The sequence below is a fragment of the Perna viridis genome, chromosome 5 (assembly GCF_037379345.1).
Source record: "Perna viridis isolate PV_CMFRI_1.1 ecotype Kerala chromosome 5, ASM3737934v1, whole genome shotgun sequence".
Classification (NCBI taxonomy): domain Eukaryota; kingdom Metazoa; phylum Mollusca; class Bivalvia; order Mytilida; family Mytilidae; genus Perna; species Perna viridis.
In genome coordinates, this window is record NC_142449.1 from 944590 (window position 1) to 965513 (window position 20924).

Sequence of the window (20924 nt, forward strand, 5' to 3'; positions counted from 1 at the left end):
AGACTATATAATACTTACTATCAGGAATATAAAGTCCATGTCTTATTGGGTTAAACATGCAACTGAGTTCCAAAATTAGTGTAAAAGTTACATGATCAAATTATTTCTTTTTTAAAAAAACTTGATGCTGAATTAGTTGGATGTTTATATAAACAAAATAAATGAATGAAATGTATTGTGATGCAGGGGTGTTTCAGAACTCCTGCATCCAAATACATTCCATTAATTTAATTAACGTATATAATATTCCAATTTTTAATTCAACGTCAGTCTGTAACAACTGAAAGAACAAAACCACTTTGCGAAGTATGTACAAAAATCAAATATTTGAACGACCAGGCATGGAAAATAGGAATATTGACAGCTATCTTTTAGAAACATTTGTCATATGTATCGATTAAGATAAAATTTTTATTAATGTAAAGAAGCATGAAATGTATATTTATAACCAGTCTATGTCACAGGCTGTTAGAACGGCGAATTTTTTGTCTATACTACCCCATCAGATAGTAATGATAAAGTACTTTAATAAAAGTCAAGTAAAAAGGTCCGTTTCAGACATGGTATAACTAAATACCCAAAAAATCTTCCACACCTTTTTTAATGGGTTTCTCTTCCCTATAGTATAATACCCCTGACCTTAGTCTTTCATTAAATTACGTGTATAGTTTCTAAATTCTGGACATATAAAACAGTTTAATTTCACATATACACTTGTAGAAAATTAAGTTATCTATAGTGTTCGGAAGAAGGTGAGTGCATATAGTGTAAAATATAATAATGATACTGATCAGTGTGACCACTCTGAACTATGGTACCACAGTTCATGTCAAGGTATATCCATAGGTAATGATACTTATAATATGTTATCTGATAGCAGACATGTTTGGCTATGCCTAAGATGTGCACTACCAAATTACTCAAACGGGTTGTATGAATCACTTGATTCACTAACTGATACCACACTCTTTGAGTCCTTACACTTAGACACGTCAACATGCTCAGATATCATTGACCAACCACAGGCAACATCGTCACCAAACCAAGCGAGAAATAAGAACATAAAAAAGACTAAAACTAAGAGACCACCTAAAAAACGCCTCACTATACTTAACATCAATTGCCAATCATTAAAATCTAAAGTCCCCGAAGTACATCAAGTCATTAATCAAGTTAAACCTGACATTATCGTGGGAACTGAATCATGGCTAAAACCAGATATTAAAGATGCCGAAATATTCTCCAGAGACACATATAACATTTATAGAAAAGATACAGAAGAACGAACTGGGGGAGGTGTATTTCTTGCCATCACTACAGATATGATTTCATCAAAACAACCTCAGCTAGAAACAAACTGTGAAATAACATGGGCCAAAATAGACATCACAGGTCAAAAATCTATTTATATAGCAGCTTACTACAAACCACAAGAAAATGATATTGAAAGTGTAAACCAGTTAAGCAAATCACTACAAGCAGTGCCTAAAACTGCACACACTTGGGTAATTGGTGACTTTAACCTCCCAAACTACAACTGGGTAACTGATGAATATAAACCAAACTGTAAATACTCAAATCTATACAATGAACTTTTTGACATCATGAATGACAATAATCTTGAACAAGTTGTAAAAATACCCACACGAAATGGAAACACACTTGATCTATTCTATACCAACCAGCCGTCACTAGTTCACAACACCAGAACACTTCCACCAAATGGCAACTCAGATCATGACATAGTCTTTCATGAATTATGCATTGAACTTGGTAGAAAATTAAAGACTCCCAGAACAATACACCAATACAAAAAGGCAGACTGGGAAAAGATAAAAACAAGTATCATCTCATACAAAGAGTTTTATTTTAAAACAACAAAAAATAGTACAGTAGAAGAGAAATGGCAAAACATCAAGACTGAAATAGATAGTCTGATTAAAAAAATTGTTCCCACAAAGCAAACCAAAACCAAACAAGACCTTCCTTGGATAAACTATGAAATCAAAAGAACCATAAGAAAAAGAGACCAAAAATACAGGAAATATAAATCAGCCAAAGCAGAGAAAAAACCAAACCTGCTAAAACAGTACAAGTCACTAAAGAAACAAGTGCAACATCAACTTGGAAATGCTTACTGGTCCTACATAGAATCAATCATAGTCACTGATATTAAAAATGAGGAAAACGGTGGAAAACCAAGCAAAAAACTATGGTCATTCATAAAACAACAAAAGAGTGAAAATACAGGAGTATCACCACTGAAAGTAAATGGAGTCACCCACACAAAACCATCAGAACAAGCAGAAGCATTAAACAAACAGCTTCACTCAGCCTTTACAACTCCAAAACCAATGAAACTGTCACATATCACTGAACTAAACATCCTGAAGTCCAAAAAACATCCACAACATCATATGGAAGACATTCTAATAACATCGGAAGGGGTAGACAAATTACTAAAAAACCTTAACCCCAACATAGCCATCGGTCCAGACAAAATCTCACCACACTTCCTTAAAGAAACACACTCAGAACTTATACCAGTAATAACAGATCTCTTAAATTCATCATTAGACACAGGAATCGTACCATCAGACTGGAAACAAGCTACAGTCACACCAGTGTTTCAAAAAGGTGCTAAAAGCAAACCTGAAAACTATTGGCCAATTTCACTCACTTGTATTCTCAGCAAAGTCATGGAACATATCTTAGTATCAAACATTTGGACAAACATAACTAACTCTGAGAATTCCAACATGGTTTTCGATCTAAATTATCCTTTGAAACTCAGCTAGTTACATTTATCCAAGAAATTACTGACAACATGTCTCATGGAACACGAACAGACGTAGCCGTGATGGATTTTTCAAAGGCCTTCGACAAAGTTGACCATCAAAGACTTCTCTTAAAACTCAAACGCATGGGCATAAGTAACAAAACAGTCAACTGGATCAAATCTTTCCTTAACAATAGGCAACAGAAGGTAGTCGTTGATGGTCAAGAGTCTGGCAATTGCCCTGTTCTATCCGGAGTCCCTCAGGGTTCGGTACTGGGCCCATGCCTCTTCTTGATTTACATCAACGACATGCCAAACACCTTATCAAGTAAAACATGTCTCTTCGCCGATGACACTATAGTCTATTTTACCATAACTTCAAAAACTGACTGCAATACACTTCAAACTGACTTAAATAAATTGCAAAAGTGGGAAGAAGAGTGGTTGATGTCCTTCAACCCAGACAAATGTGAAATCATCCACATATCTAGAAAGAAGAACCCTATAAACTTTGAATACACCTTACATGATAAAATTTTAAAATCTGCAGACAAAGTTAAATATTTAGGACTCACCATATCAAAAGATCTATCATGGAACAGCGATATAAATTACATCACGAATAAAGCCAACAACACTTTAAGATTTGTCAAGAGAAATATTAAAACCAATAACATCAAGACTAAAGAACTAGCATATAAAACCTATGTAAGACCTCAGTTATAATATTGTAACATCATTTGGGATCCTTGGCAGCAAACATACATTCATAAAATAGAAATGGTTCAGAGAAGGGCAGCTAGGTACACACTAAATCTATACAGTTATCAAGATAGTGTCACAAAAATGTTACAACAACTCAGCTGGCCAACACTACAACAGTGCCGGCAATTTTCTTCACTCGTCATGCTATATAAAATAAACAATAGCTTAGTCAACATAAATAGTCAAGTGTACCTTATACCATCAAGAGATCATGAATTTGTACTGCCTTATTCACCAGCAAATTACCACTCTTCATCCTACTTTCCACGCACCATAAGAATGTGGAATAATTTACCATCAGAAGTGGCTCTCAGTCCAGATCTACCATCATTTAAGTCTGGGCTGCAACAAATCATCTATAACTAACCAATCTCTACGTTTTTATCTTATAGCAAAAAAAAAATGAAAAAAAATGTAACTTATCACTTGTAAATGTCTTTGCACTAATTATAAATTTTTATTTTACCCACATGCGCCTCCTAGTATTCTTCAACAGACTGAAGTTAAGGAGTAATCCGTAGATGTAGATGTAGATGTAGAGTCAGAGGTAGATCTAACTCGAATAATTCAAGCCCTCGCCGTCATCGATTCTCCGAATGTAGCGATTGATAGTGAGTGCAATATAATGACTGAATTATTCAGCTAAGGTAGATCTCGCTGTTTAAAATGATTTTCAAGACAGATGCACTTCTCGCCAATCTGCTCACTTAAATTTTATTTCATAATAAAAATCGTTGTATGAACTATGATGGCTCATATTAGAGAACGAAGTATCAACATTTTTTTACTAATACAGATATTGTATTAGCTCTAACACAGTTACAATAAGTGCTTTTTGCCAATCTTAAAATTACATAAATTGAACGTATTTAACATACTTTATATATAATGTATAGTAGTTACAATGTAGCTTATTGAATTGAAGTTATAAAGGGTTATGAAAATACAATTATACATCAAATGATAAGACTTTTTCTTTTTTCCATGCAATCTGATATGAAATTGGAAGATAAGATCAGTAATTTAGGATTTTTGCTGTTAAACAATATACTTAGTTTTTTTTTTTTATAATATTAAACATATCAAAGTTTTTATATAAAGAAGAAATTTTCAGTTATAGTTCACCTCTTAGTGTGTTCTATAGATCACATTCAAATAAGAAATGTTCTTCGTCTTCAATGTTAATATGGCATACGAGGCATATTCTATTGTCATTTGGAATATTGAGGTGACTTCCTCTCTCAGTCATAAGCTGATGAGAGCTAATTCTTTTTATTGCTGCTCGGACGTTAAACCCCAAACAAACATTTAGCTAATTCTTATATAGTTTGGATATCATGGATCTCTCGGCCAGTTTAGACAAATCGTCTATATAATTTGGTTTAGTTCCAGACCTATAAAGTTTTCTATAAAAAGATAATTTTGAAGAATTACTGATATATGAATTTTGGTCTTATGTTTTTTAATAAATTTTTGGCATGACATTGTTTCACAGGAGAAGACAAAAAAATCAGTTGGCGAGAATTACTTGCTGGCGAGAACTACTCCTTGACCAGTATATTGAATTAAAATAACTAAACAAAAAATAAAGAACCAAAAAAAAAAAGAAAAAAACCAGGTAAAAACCTAACATACATTGTAGTATTATGTAGAGCTGGAGAATTCTAATGAAGTTAGTGTTAGTTTTGAAGCAGTTTTTAGAATTTAGTGCTGAATGATATTTCCATCAGTAAATGACTACAACTAAGATTAAGATGAAGACTAGTTTATCAGAAATATCAAAAATAGAATGATGTCTTCTGCTTATATACAGGCAATAAATCTGAGGGTGGATTCAAGCAGGGGTGTGGCGGGCATGCACCCCCCTAAAATTTGCAAAGCATGGGTTTTCAGGGGTAGATTTAGGTAGTTTTAGTTTGAAACTTTAATTTCTTGCTAATTTTACCACAAATTAAAGATATCTACATTGCACCCACTCCAGAAGAATATTTTAAAAAATTAATCTTAAAAATTTTTTCGCCACGCTCAGCTCCACAAAATTTTAACTGTGCGCCCCCTATTCTAAAATCCTGGATCTGCCCCTGAAATCCATATATAAAGTATGAACAAATAAATATTTAATATCGGATATAATGTCTTAACATGGTTATCAGTTAGTTTTATCAAAAGCAGACTGCGTTGAATAAATTCACATATTTATAACAGTTTGCGCAAATTGTACAAGACTATACAAAGTGACTGGGACAAAGCTTTATTTTCTTTGAAGGATAAAATGTCTGTTGAATTGTTCTACATGTAGTTGGAAGATGAATATTATTTCTCTGCACACAAATATAATATGATGCATCTTGCATTGAAAAATAATAATACTTATACTGTAGGTTAGAAAAAAATTAATAGATAGACAATTGTTTACATAATGTTGTTTAGAATTCTTAAGTATACTGTGTATCTTTACGAAAATACATATTACTGTGTAATACATGAATTCACACTTTTGATTTTGCTCCGAATGACCCCAGATTTGTCTCCACCTTTTGACATCAATGAAACAATGTAATTTTAAATTGTGACATCATTAATCTTTATTTTGGAGGAGCATTCAGTATGAAAACAACAGGAATATATATTATTTTCACCAATGACGTCCACAAGTGTAAATACGTCTATTGTAATAGATGACTTTTACATTCGCCATTTACATCAAACCTGGTTGAAACTGGATCACGGTTTTATACCAGTTCAAATTAGTTTATTAAATAAAAGTCACATGGAGCATAAGAGAACAATATCAATGCATGTAAAGAGAAAGAATATAGCTGTCACAATTCAAAGGTAGACAACTCAGTTCATATGTACAATGTATACTTGTATCTAGTAGAATCAGCGACAGAATACAAAGAGTGTCAATTATCAGTTTCCTTTGTTAATTATACTCCGACTTGAAAATCTGGAAACATTTCTGTATACACTGGCCTCTTCATTACTCATCAGCCAAATAAAATTACTATCATTATTAAGTATTGAAATATTCTTTTCTTATTATAGCAGCTATCAATGTAGATTTGTCTTGTAGCTACATATATTTCACAAGACATTAAAATGTGTTTTTCAACCTCCATTTCACCAGAGGGGCTATTATTGCATGTTCTGTCATTAACAGTTGTTTTTTGTATTGTATATCTACCCAATTCAATTAGCACCCTATATTTGCTGGTTCTGTATCTACTATGTTGAATTTACAGTGTTCTCCCCAGGCCCTCAAAGTCCTGCGATTTACAGCACTATTGACTTTGAGCGCTGCACTATTGACCTCAGTACTGTGCTATCTTGCTACCAGCACTGTGCTAAAAAGTTCAATATGAGGATTGAAAATTAATTATGACAGGAAACATATGTGCCCTTAGGTCATTTAAGGTATACTACAAGGTATTTAGCTATCTAGAAACCAATAGCAGTAAACACGTTATGGTCTGTTGATCACCGCATGACCGCACAGGTGTCTGAAGCAATTGCTGACAAGATTCTTAGTTACTTTATCATTTTCATTATAAATATCAATGAGATAATTTTCAAATTTGAAAATATTTTTGTATGTTCTATATGTTCTCAGTTTCTCACTGCTTTAAAGTTGTTTTTGTTTCAAACTCACTCTTCATAGATTTTACTGTTTTTGAATGTCACATTTTTTTCAAAGGTATATTAAATTGATTTGATTCTTGATTATTAAAGTTAAGTATATTAAATTTCCTAAGAATGTTTTGAGATGAGCTTTACCAGCAGTTTTGACTATTTTCAACCATAAGTTGATATTCTGCAAGTGCATGGGATAAAAGATTATCATTTGTTTTATCATTTTTATAGTCTGCAGACAGTAATGATGGTTCTGTTCTTAGATTTTATGAAAAATAAAACAAAATTTAGATAGCCCAAAGAACTACTATGAACATTTTTCAAGTAGTCCTCTCCAAAATTAGGGTGACACAGGACTACCCAGGGGCGGATTTAGGCAGGGGAGTGGCAGACATGCACCCCCCCCCTAAAATTTGCAAAGCGTGGGTTGTCAAGGGTAGATTTAGGCAGTTTTAGGTTGAAACTTTAAGTAGCTGTCTTTGTAAGAATCTTGTAAAATCTGAAAAATGTGATACACCCCAAAAAAGGCTACATATTTTTATTTTTGTAAATAGGTTGTTTTATGGGTCTATACTATGAAATGTGTAATTATTCATTCAAATCGGCCTGCTCTTAGGAGATAATCCACATCGAAATTCCAGTAGATTCTATTGTATTTGAGTGCCATTTACAGAGTTATCTCCCTTAATTTTGAAATCTACAGTGCATTCTATAGAATTTTTATCTCCTATGATCACGGGTTATATGAAAAACCACATGTCAATTTCTGTTAACTATAACAATTTAAACAAAATATAAAAAATAAAAATATGTAGGCTTTCCAACCATGAATCACATTTTGCATAATTCTTAGGTGGAGTGCTACTTAATTTCTCGCTAATTTTACCACAAAAGATATCTACATTGCACCCACTCTAGAGGAATACTTCAAAATTTTAACCTCAAAAATTTTTCGCTCATTCCGCTCGGCGAAATTTTAACTGTGTACCCCTTTAATCTAAAATCCTAGATCCGCCCCTGCTACTGGACTACTGTTAGTGTCGATCACAGCATTTTTTGTAATTATACCTATTGACCAACTTTCTGGATATATTCCAGATGATAAAACACTACTGTATAATTTATTCAATGCTGGTAATAGTGTAAACTGGCCATATTTTAGCATTAACATACAAAAAATGTACCATCATGACTGCTGCTCTTGTGGTTCTTAAGTTTACTATATAAAGAAAGGATATCAGATTTGAAGGCTACAAGAATAGTAACAGTTGATGGAAAAAAGTCTCAGAACATAAAAATATTTGAAATGCTTTTATGATATACATTTTTTGTACATGTACATGTATGTATCATTTAAAAATTCTTTGTAGGAATCGTTTCTGTTCCCTTGGCTCCCATTAATGTGTCTTACACCTGTTTACCTCTGGAAAGGAAGTCATCTATTGTAAATACTGAAATATTTCATTGAATGATTGTGTGAATTGTTTTTGATTTGACCCCTTTTTGACTAATGTTTGGGAGTGCATTATTGTTGCCAGACTAAATCAATTTATACTCACTTATATTATGACAGGTGTCACTTTGTGTCTGAGTTCAAACAATCACTTCCTAACTGCATACATCATTTCCAAAATATGTCACTTCCAACAGAATGATTTTGAGCCATTTACATTTTAGAGCATCTACATATATATAGGATATGGCTGATGCCCCATCCTTATAATCATAATTGTTATTTGTAATTGCTCTCAGTGGCTGTATGTCCATGATTGACTAAAACTATTTTCGTTTTTTTTTGTGTGAAATGATGCTCCTGTGTATCTATCCATAATATATTTATAACAGGAGAACAAGTGGCTATTTGTCACTGTGTTCTTGGCCTTAGAAACAATGTTCAGATACAATGTACTTCAATATTCATAGTTTGATCTGTATTAGTATACATTGCATGATTTAGGCTCTTTCATTCCATAGTCAGATGGTTTGTAACTCTGTTCTAGCCAAAGGTAGGCTCTTTCCTTCCATAGTCAGATGGTTTGCACCTCTGTTCTAGCCAAATTTAGGCTCTTTCCTTCCTTAGTCAGATGGTTTGCACCTCTGTTCCAGTCCAAGGTAGGTTCTTTCCTTCCATAGTCAGATGGTTTGCACCTCTGTTCTAGCCCAAGGTAAGCTCTGTCCTTCCATAGTCAGATGGTTTGCACCTCTGTTCTAGCCCAAGGTAGGCTCTCTCCTTCCATAGTCAGATGGTTTGCACCTCTGTTCTTGCTAATGGTAGGCTCTTTCCTTCCATAGTCAGATGGTTTGCATCTGTCTTATTCTGAACTTTTAATGTTTCTTTGAAAAGGCTGTTTAATTCAGAAGGATTTCTTAGTATATTAATTGTTTCAGAAGAATGGCTTAGTCTTTCACACAACTTCCAGTAAGTCGAAGAAACATCTACAAAAAATTTCATCACAATATAGATCAGTTTGTTCCATTCATTATACTGCAGGATGTGTTTGATTGTATCCAATATCCTGCGTATCATTTCAGCTTCTTTGTTCAACTATTATTAGAGTAATATATAACTTGCAGCCAAACAATGCGCAGTTATGAACATATTTATAGACGACCTTTTTTTAGCTCACCTGGCCCACTGGACCTGTCCATCCATTTGTCCCATATGGTTTCCAGATATTACTTGAGAATAGACAACAAATTTATAATTTTAAAGTTCACATAGTTATTTAATACCATAAAATACTTGTTTACTTAAATTTTCAGCAAAATCCAAAATGTAGTTTTGCCACCTCTCGTTTTTCCATTACATGGCAAAGAATCACTTAATATTCCATGATAGCCCTATTTTTGGCATTTACACGTGTATTTGCTAAACCATTAATTCTCAGATGAGGAAATGTGTTCAGCATGAAAAGATCTATTTGTGATCATATTTTTGAGAAAATCCAGTAAATCATGTTGGAGTTTCTGCCTACACTTTGGTACTTTGAACATCTTTGAGGGTTAATTTTTATGTTATTACTTTAAAAAAAATCTCCTGTGAAACAACCTACTTGCACAGACAGAATTCAATTAAAATTGATATGATTGTTCCTTGGGTATGAGCATTGGGATTTTTTATCTATGAAAAAACATGGCCAAAATTTGGGGTATGGAGACAATTGTGATATTGAATGTGTCCATTTAAGATTTTGTAAACTTATGCTTGGTCTAAAAAAGTGAACTCCAGACTTTATGGCGTATGGAGAATTTGGACGATAACCTCTTGAGGTAGCAATTAAAGGTTTGTTTGTTTGTTTGTTGGGGTTTAACGTCCGAGCAGCAATATTTCAGCTATATTCAGACGATGAACATGAAATTGATGATAAAATGAACATGAAATGATGATGAAATGAAAAAGGGATGGGACAATAGGGTCGACAAATTTTGATTGCCACTGGAAATAGGGAGAGGTGGGTAGGGTGGCAATTTAGCCTCCTGTGGCGGAGCCTTATGGGTCCTACTCCGGGAGAATACCACATTAGGGTTCTTTAACGTGCGAGGAACGTGACATCTTTCCCAACACGGTGCACCACTATGGTTTGCGGTCAGGTTTTCCGTATTATAGCCTGACAACCCCAGCATGTAACACGCCAGGGGTACCCCATTCCACCACCTGGGGCACACATCCCAGTTGCTCTGTGGGCAGAGTGCCCTAGCCCCCGGCTAGGGTTCTGAGCACTATTTAGTCGCCGTTTATGACAAGCTTAGCGCTGCTGCAGGCCTATTCTTTTAACACCCGGACCAGCACGGGGCGGTAGCAATTAAATTGCTCATGATCAACTATTGGGCTAAAATTGGTGACAGGTAAACCAGAAAAACTTCCCGTTTAATTCTACAACTCTGCTTTTTTGAGACATAATCAAGACATCCCTTGGATAAAAAATGTGAAACAAATTTTTGATAACTGGCTTGTCTTTTATATGAAATAACCAGATTTTTTATAGTAACGGATTGCTTTATAACACTGTAAAACAGTCTCTTATGGATTAATTCACATAATCTTGGCATAATTTGGTACAAACCTCTCCAAAGGCATTAAACTGCAGGTTTTACAAGGAAAAACTGAAATTTGAAAACTATTTTGAAATTTTTGAAGACAAATGTAGAGATATTTATGCTGTTTTAGGACCTGTAATACTAATATGAAATTGCCCATTGAAACAGGTTGCTGGAACAGTATAAGTAGAGAAAATAGAATATGCAATTTATGTGCTAGTGGAGATTTGGGGGACGAATTCCATTTCTTGTTCAAATGCTTCCATTTCAATAAAAGCAGAAAGTAGTATCTCAATATCAAGTTCACAAATAATCCCAACATTATCAAACATATAGATTTAATGAACTGTGATCGGTTTGTAGAATTAACAAACTTATGTAAATTCATGAAGATTATTGACAATAAGTTAAACTCTCCAGGATAGTAAATGATATGATATGACCATTTATGGCTTAGACTTTATTTATCCATTTGTATATAGTTGTATGTATAATGTTATGCTCCTCTATAACATGTACTTTTGGTAATTGAGGATAAAGATATAATACAAAAATAGAATGTAGCTTATCAAGACAGGTGAGTAATATTCAGGATCTTTAAGTGTAATACCACTATTGTGGAAACCAGTTGCCTGCACATACAAGAAAGTAGTTCGCAATGACATGAAGTAGTCCCATTATTGCACCCTGTCATTCTCTTAGTTTAGTAGAGGTATGCAAACTTGGTGTATGAAAGTTGAATAAATCGGCAGTAATCTAAAAACATTTTCTTTATTCTAGGCCCCTTGATATGGCTAAATTTCAAAACAAAATTAGTGATTTCTGCACCTGTCTGCTTTCACTTTACCATTCTTTCTTAGAAGGCATGTAAGTTATGTTACTTATTTTATGAGAGTTAAGGTAAAGGGTGACGACCATTATGAAACCCCTCCAGCGCCATTTGTACTGATGTAAAGAATTTTGAGCCTTATAAATAGCTGAATTTAACATAGAAAGTAATGGAGACCAGAATAGTGTATGACCCCTTGAGAGTCTCAATGTGTGAATTCAATGGCGGGTCCAGAGAATTATGTGAAGGGGCCCCCAAAAAGAATTCTTGACAGGATCACCGGTGAGGATTATGAAGTGATCCAAATTTGCTAGGGGGGGTTTGGGAGCATGCTCCCCCTAGAAAATTTGGAAATATCAAACCTCAAATCCTGCAATCTGAGGGTATCTTGAGCAATTTTTCAAAATTGCAATTTTCTAAGGGGGACCCCCCTCCCCCTGGATCTGCCGCTGGAATTCTAGCGATCTTTATTATTTCCACTGATGAGTTTCTTCTTTTTTTCAGTGATAGGTTCCAATGTAGTTTACATAAAAGATGTTTTCATCAATACTAAAGTCGTTTCAAAAGGAAGAGCAGAGATCTGGTAACCAGAATAGTGACTTAGAGGAAGATGGATTTTTAGTTGTTGGACAAAGCAGGAATGAACAAACAACAATTAAGACTATTGAATTTGACCAGAAGATTGATAGGCCACCAAGTTATATGGAGGTAGGTTTTCAGACTAGAGGACTGATAGACCATAAGTTATATGGAGGTAGGCTTTAAGTACAGAAAATTGATAGGCCACCAAGTTATATGGAGGTATGTGTTAGTGGGCCACCAAGTTATATGAAGGGAGGTTTTCAGACTATAGGATTGATAGGCCAAAAGTTATATGGAGGTATGTGTTCAGTCCAAAAGATAAGTGGGCCACCAAATTAAAAGGAGGTATGTTTGACTAGAGATTATATGGAGGTAGGTTTTCAGCTCAGAAGATTTATAAGCCACCATGTTATATGGAGGTATGTTTCAGTTTGTTGTTTTGGTCTTTGCACCTCTTAGGGTTAATTAAAATTTTAATTTGACATTTAAGTTTCTGACCTTTTCCATTATTGCCTGATTTTCACAAAAACTTATACTTAATTTGTTATCCTTTTAATTTCTTTTACAAATTGATCAACTTAATCTGCCAGATAATTGTCCCCCGCAACAAGTCACAAGGGGGCGTGTAAAGCTGGGTGTCCGCACTTTTTTTGAAATGCTCCTACCAAATAAGTTTGTTTTTGGTACGTAGCCTTATTTTGAAGAGTAACAGATTAATTTTGACTTTGTTTAGAGTTGAATGATTTTTATGGAAGTTATGGCCCTTGGACTTAGAAAATTTCAGTGAATTTACAGTTTTCCCCGCATTTTTAGCTCACCTGGCCAAAGACCATGTGAGCTATTGCCATCACTTTGCATCCATCGTCGTCGTTAACAATTATATAAAATGTATGAATGTTCCTCGGGGTATCCTGCATAGAACTGATGTGGGAATTTTTGATCTGTCGAAAAACATGGCTGCAATTACTAAAAATAGAACATAGGGGTCAGATAGTAGTTTTTCACATATATCTCCAAAATTGTTAGGTTTAGCGAAATTCTTTCAATAGCTGAAGTGATCCTTATTATTAGTACTACAAAAGTCTTCAGGGATAAAAGTTGTCTACTCTTTGTAAGAGTTATTGCCCTTTAAAGGGGAAAATGAAGTTTTTTTTTCAATTTTCAGTCAATATCTTAAAAACTATGATATAGTAAAAGAAACTTTCAATTGTTGAAATGATCATTATGATAAGTCCTACCAAAGACTTCTTGAGACAAAATTGTTGGACAACTTCTTGTTAAATTTATTGCCTTTTAAAGGCAAAATTCAACCAGGTTAGCAATCCAGGCTCCTGGGAGCCTCTTGTATTGTAATGCTTTTATCAGTTGATTTTAAATTTTGTACGTAGTCTTACTATGAGAAGTTGCAGATAAAGTTCGACTTTGGTTTTGGTTGAATGATTTTTTACGAAAGTTACTGCCCTTGGACTTAGAAAATTTCAGTGAATTTTAAATTTTCCACTCTTTTTTTATGGGGGACATTGGAATGCTGTTCTTTTATTAACTGTCCATCAATGCGACCTTTTGCTTCTGTTTGTGTTGCCATAGTGGCTCAAGAGGTGGCCGTTCAAAAGTGAAACCCATGTTCCCAAAAAACCTCTAGTCCTATATAACCCTAGTTTGTAATATTGTGTATATACTGCTGACCATTCCTTAAAACAGAATAATCTACATAATTCTTGTTCAATTGACAGGTAACAGAAGAAAAAGACTTAGCTATGTTCAATACAAGAACTACCAATGTTCCAAATGACAGTGCTCAATATTCTAATGCAGTGATGGACAACATTGGTCATCCTTTACAAGATGTTCCTTTCTCTATAAACCCCCAGCTACAATTAATGTGGGGTGTTGGGCAAACAGGACTTCCAATTACTAGACTGTATGATCCTTCCAAATATGAATATGACTTTACTTTAGAATATTCAATAGTCAACTCATCGTGAACACATAATATTGATTAAAGTTGTTATTCATTCATGCTATTCATGGATTAGTGTATTGTATACATACGGTTTACCCTCCCGGTCTTAACGACAATATCATGGGAATTAAAAACATCTCAAGAATAAATTCGGTCACCAGTTTCGATATAGTTTCTAATCCAGTGCGTAACAACAGGTCTCATGGACACAGATTAAATGGCAATAAACGAAATCATTGAAATAACAATACTACGGTTCCAAATCTCATTGCAATTTCTAAAAACAATGGACGTCATCAACTTTTAGCCAAACAATGTTCAATACTGGTCACTAGATTACACACTATTCTGGGGGAATATACCAAACTTTTCCCGAAAATTTATTGTCCAGAAAAATATACAAAGTATTTTCTAAAAATTAAATATATTAATAAAGGTTTTGATATCATCAACATTGTTGTTATTTTGAATGATCACAGTTAATGAACCTATCCCTGCTTATTTTGAATGATCACAGTTAATGAACCTATCCCTGCTTATTTTGAATGATCACAGTTAATGAACCAATCCCTGCTTATTTTGAATGATCACAGTTAATGAACCTATCCCTGCTTATTTTGAATGATCACAGTTAATGAACCAATCCCTGCTTATTTTGAATGATCACACAGTTAATGAACCAATCCCTGCTTATTTTGAATGATCACAGTTAATGAACCAATCCCTGCTTATTTTGATAATACTGAACTGCCTTCTATTTGCTATATTAACAAAAATCCAACCCGTAAATATGTCTTTAGTTACAGCAAATAATGCGAAGATGTGAACATTAAGGAAAATACACCAATATTCTGAAATTGCAATCAGTCAAAATATATTTATTGTCTTAGTGTCGTTAGCGACTCAGAGGTGAAAACATTTTTTCAAAAAGGACCTTAGTATCGTCTTTCGGCTACTATTAATTGGAAAAATATGTAACATCAACCAGTACTCATTCCATTCGTATTGTATTAAATGGATAAAGTGTGAGAAAGTAGACAAGAAAGCATAAGATGGTTATGAAAATAGTTGAAATCCGAATAAAACATTTTGAAGAACTTTTTACTTCTAATAAAAACATAAATGTCGCATGTTTGTTTTTATTCCTGCTGATAAAGCTGCAAATAATACTGTTAATTGACGTAAACTTTATTGTGAAATTCTACAAAAAGAAATTACAAATTCGCCTACATTCCAACTGACTAAATTTGTAGAAAGTGAAAATGTGAACAAACACAAGCTCTTCACTATCTCCTAGTAGCATGAAAGTTCCTACTACGTACTGCTTTCCAAAACGCCTTATAATGTAGATTTATTTCTACGTACTGCTTTCCAAAACGCCTTATAATATAGATTTATTTCTACGTACTGCTTTCCAAAACGCCTTATAATATAGATTTATTTCTACGTACTGCTTTCCAAAACGCCTTATAATATAGATTTATTTCCTCTTTTAAGTTATTACTCAACAGCCAAACTTTAATTTTACTTGTGCGATCGATACCATAGAAAATCTTATAACTATTGTAAAAAAAACCTGATGAAAATAGTCACTGTGGAATTTCATTATTTTTGACGTGTTAATAACTTGCCTACGAGTAATACTGCGAATCTGTTCAAAGTTTTGATTTTCCACACTTTTATAGTTCACTTCCACATACTTCCATAAAACAAAATGGCATATCTTATCGTATGGTCCTTTCATAAATCGGGATGTGAATATATTGTTCGAATTCTTTTAGATCATTTTAAGTAGTGAAAAAACAAAAAAAAACTACGTTAATTGGACTTCTTTTGATATGCTTACAGCACTCGAAGTCCTGTTAGACAACATTTTCATTCGCTTTGGCGACACCGTTTATCGTCAAGTTGTGGAATTGTGCACCACTTATTGTGGACCTCTTTCTGTATTGTTACGAATTACAGTTTATGACTAGAATAAGTAAAAACCCTTTCAAACAGTATTTGGCAGAGAAATTAAATAACACCTTCTGACATTCGGACGATATACTTAACGACGACTATCTTGCAGAACTTTCTTTGAATAAAGCAAAAATTGATAATAGAGAATCTCAGTATTTATATCGATAAAAGGAATGTATTTTAATTCCCTTTTGTTAACTATCCGTTCTTAATGGTGTCGCCCCATGTCACCATCATATGGTGTTTACATATCACAAGTGGTTCTATTTTGCTCGTATTCGTAACAATGTTTCGGTTTTAACGATATAAACGAGAAATTACTACATCAATGTGTTCGATATCACAAGCTGTACAAGAACCTCATTCTCAAATACAGATGTACTTGTAAACGATTAATATGGGTGGGTATCTCCCACCTTATAGCTTATGGTAATATTCTTCACAAAGCACGGAAAACTCAATACTCGCCATATAAGTTGACTAAACCGTTGAATAAGTTAATTTGTAAGGGAAATAATTATGATATTGTCAAATCGTTAAAGATAAAAAAAAAATGGTATTAACAATTAACGTTGATTCGCTCATAGGGATTTTACATAGAAACTAACATATTATATTTAAAAGCAATTTCCGGTATGCTTATTGTATGATTTATGAAGTACCGTGCTTCTCAACCCCGCTTGGAAAGAACTGGGATTGATTTATTGTATGATTTATGTGTTAAAGATATGACACTTTATAAGACATCCGTTCTTTGGTATATACCTTCTATTGAAGATATGTCACTTAATGAGACATCCGTTGTTTGGTATATACCTTCTATTTAAAACATTGCACTTTCAAATCCAACGTTCCTTGGTATATACCTTCTTTTGAAGATATATACACTTTATGAGTCATTTGTTTCTTAGTATATACCTTCTATTGAAGATATGGCACTTCAAAAGACATCCGTTCCAAGGTCAATACCTTCCGTTGAAGATATGGCACTTTATAAGACACCCTTCCCTAGGTTAATACCTTCTTTTGAAGATATGGCACTTTATATAAGACATCCGTTCCTTGGTATATACTTTCTTTTGAAGATATGACACTTTATATGACATCCGTTACTAGGTATATACCTTCTGTTGAAGATATGACACTTCATAAGACATCCGTTCCTAGGTATATACCTTCTGTTGAAGATATAACACTTTATGAGACATCCGTTCCTTGGTATATACCTTCTATTGATGACATGACACTTAATGAGACACCCGTTTTTTGGTATATACCTTCTATTGAAGGTATGGCAATTTATAAGACATCCGTTCCTGGGCATATATATTCTGTTAAAGATATGGCACTTTATAAGACAGCCGTTTCTTGGTATATATATTCTATTTTTAAAGATATGGCACTTTATAAGACATGCGTTCCTTGGTACATACCTTCTTTTGAATATATGATTCTTTATAAGGCATACGTTCCTTGGTATATACCTTCTTTTGAAAATATGGCACTTCATAAGACATCCGTTACTTGGTATAGACCTTCTTTTGAAGAAATTGCACTTTTAGAGACATGTTTCATTCCTTGGTATATACCATCTATCATGAATTTGGTGTTTTTGCACGCAGTGCAATTATGGACACTATTGATAAATACTGTAACGTAACATTTTTATCCATGTAATGTCATTTTGAATAAACGTATTTGATAAATTGGCGCGTTATCTCAGCATTCCCCCGTACAAATCATAGCTGCCGTGACCAATGGAGAAGAATAAAGCCATCCGTAGAGGACACAGAAGTGCCGTCACATGTTTCATTAACAAGACTGATTAAAGGATTGAAGAACGTCCATCCGGGAGATTCGCATAGCCATATATTCAATGGAGACAAAACAGGAGGGGTTTAAAACTTTAGACAATCAAATCATAGAAGTCGAAGACATGGAACAGGAGATTCTTGATACGGACGATTTCAACTACAACATGGAATCAAATATTCGCAGGTACAAGGAATCACTGGAAGAATGAAGCTCAACGCAACGACAGGTGAGTGAACAAGCACATTCCTTATCCCATTCTTTATCTGTCCTCAACCAGAATTCCAATCAAACACACCACCAAGAATCCAATATGAACACTGAACTCGCAACCCAACCCAGCGTTTCATCCTTGCCCAGTTTCTACCATAAACCACCAAAACTTGATTTGCCTAGATTTAACGGAGATATGGGATGGATGCCTTTCTAGGACTCATTCAAGATCACAATACACACCAATCCGTCCCTAACAAATGGACAGAATTTTAGTAACTTACGGTCACAACTGAGCCATTTTGCCAAACAATGTCTATCAGGATATACCCTGTCAAGCGCAAACTACGAGCAAGCGATATGCTTGTTGAAGGAGCGCCGATACATACATGCAAAACTCGTTAGAATGACCTAGCCCATCATCTCATTCAGAGGACACAGTTTATGCACACTTTACGATAGTATGGAATCGAACATTCGAGGGCGTGAATCACTTGGACAATCGCAAGACAGTTTTGGTTCACTGCTAATTCCGTTAATTCTCAAGAACCTACCCATTGAAATGAGAAAATATATGACACGTGAACACGGAAAAAAGAGTTAGGATATTCGCTCGTTACGGGAGGCCATATCAAAAGAAATGTACGTCAAGGAATCAAATTCCGCCGACAGTTACACATGCGTAGAGTATACACTAACCGCATAGTTCGTCAAAGTCGCAATGTCTAAACATCGTAAGAGTAAGAGAATAGTCAGTCAACCCCACTCCCATTCTAAGCCGTCACCTAGGAAACTGAGCACCAAACAGTGCGATTACTGTAAATGAACCCATCACCAATCCGAATGAATATGACACTGCCTAGAAACGTTTCGCTAGAATCAAACAGAAAATGCTGTTTGAATTGCTTCGAAAACCGCAAGGCATCAGAATGGAAATCAAAATATTCGTGCCGTATATATAACAGGCGGCTCTCCAAGATCCCGAATCGCTCACCATGTCCTTTTCACTAAGTAAGTAAATGTATCATGCTTTAAATTTGTTGCCATGTTTGACAAATATTGCTGAAAAAGAGCATATATTGATGAATGCTGTAAGTACAAAAGAGTATCTAAGGCACTATAAAATGTTGAAAATGCCTTCAAAGTGTTTTTAGAACCTCTGGAAAATATTTAGGCAGAGGTCATCCTATGCCCTGTTATTCTACCGGATCTGAGGGTGCATTAGCCCAGTATACATTTGCTGATTATGAACATAAAATGAAGTTAAACCATGGCTATCCAACATTTTTACCATTCACATCAGGAGACCATGTTTACTATATAAACCAATTGTCGTTGAAATCAAATCAAGTATAAAAATTGGCAAGAAATTTTCAGCCCAGAACGATCTTTTATCATCATTAAATTAAAACACTTAGTTTCCTAAATGAACTAAAAATCATTGGAATCTGAGCAACTGGTCAAAATGGTCACCTAAAAATTATTTCAGTACTGCAAGACAACTCAGAATATCATGTTTATCTTTTTGGAGTAGCTTTCATTTTTATTATTTTTCTATAGGTGAGGAATAAAATAGCAAAAAAAAAAACATTTTCAGCCCTATCTTCTACTTTCATTAACGACGGCCATGTTTTTTTTGACGGATGAAAAATTTTAAATGGTCAGTTTGTGCAGGGACCCTACAAAACTTATTTAATTTTATTAAATTTTGTTGCAATTGGTTTCAGAGAGTTGTACACGTGACAAAAGACCAAAAAACTTGTTTAAGGGGCCATCACTCCTACAACAGGCAACAAATCATTTTGAAAATTTTGGCGAAGGTCGGTCTTCTGATGGTGAACAATATTACTCTCCATCAGAATTTTGCTAAATTCACCTTTTTTTTTTTAAACTTTTCACCAATCAAAATTCCAAACGGTCATTTTGTTCAGGATACCCTAAAACAGTAATACCAACTATCATTAAATTCTGTACAGTAGATTCTGAGGAGAAGATTTTTTAAAGTAATAACATCAAAAACAGCCAAAAAAAAAAACATCCAAAAGGGCAACAACTCCAACATGGGTCAAAAGATTGTCACCAAAATTGCATCACAGATAGATCTCATCATGGTGAACACTTTTACCCTAATGTCAGAATTTGGTAAAACCTAATGGTTTTGGATATATATGCAAAAAACTGCCGTCAGACCCCTATGTTCTATTTCCAGTACCGACGGCCATCATTTTTAACAAATCAAAAAACCTAAATAGTCATTTTTTAGTCAGGATACTCCACCAAAAAAAAAACAATCTTCTAAAGTTTCGTCCAAATCCATTCAGTAATTTTCAGAGGAGAAGATGTTTGAA

At 34.2% G+C, this 20924-nt stretch overlaps 1 protein-coding gene across 3 annotated transcripts; it reads left to right on the forward strand.

Moving 5' to 3' along the window:
• The first annotated feature begins 593 nt into the window (after window positions 1-593).
• LOC148615527 (uncharacterized) lies at window positions 594-15041 on the forward strand. Of its 3 annotated transcripts, none has more exons than XM_088581819.1 (4): window positions 594-752; window positions 4028-4191; window positions 12549-12752; window positions 14360-15041. In XM_088581819.1, exons 3-4 carry the CDS (start codon window positions 12579-12581, stop codon window positions 14609-14611), a joined length of 426 nt encoding a protein of 141 aa, XP_088437945.1. In that variant the 5' UTR covers window positions 594-752; window positions 4028-4191; window positions 12549-12578; the 3' UTR covers window positions 14612-15041. The 3 variants fall into 3 exon arrangements, with proteins under 3 accessions (XP_088437945.1, XP_088437946.1, XP_088437944.1); XM_088581818.1 differs by having other exon boundaries at window positions 595-752; window positions 4028-4155; XM_088581820.1 differs by lacking the exon at window positions 4028-4191.
• Window positions 15042-20924: the final 5883 nt, after the last annotated feature.

Coding starts and splice junctions, on each gene's coding strand:
- LOC148615527 (XM_088581819.1), top strand. CDS start 12,579: ATGTTTTCATCAATACTAAAGTCGTTTCAAAAGGAAGAGCAGAGATCT. Junction 12,753..14,359: donor GGCCACCAAGTTATATGGAG/GTAGGTTTTCAG, acceptor TTCAATTGACAG/GTAACAGAAGAAAAAGACTT.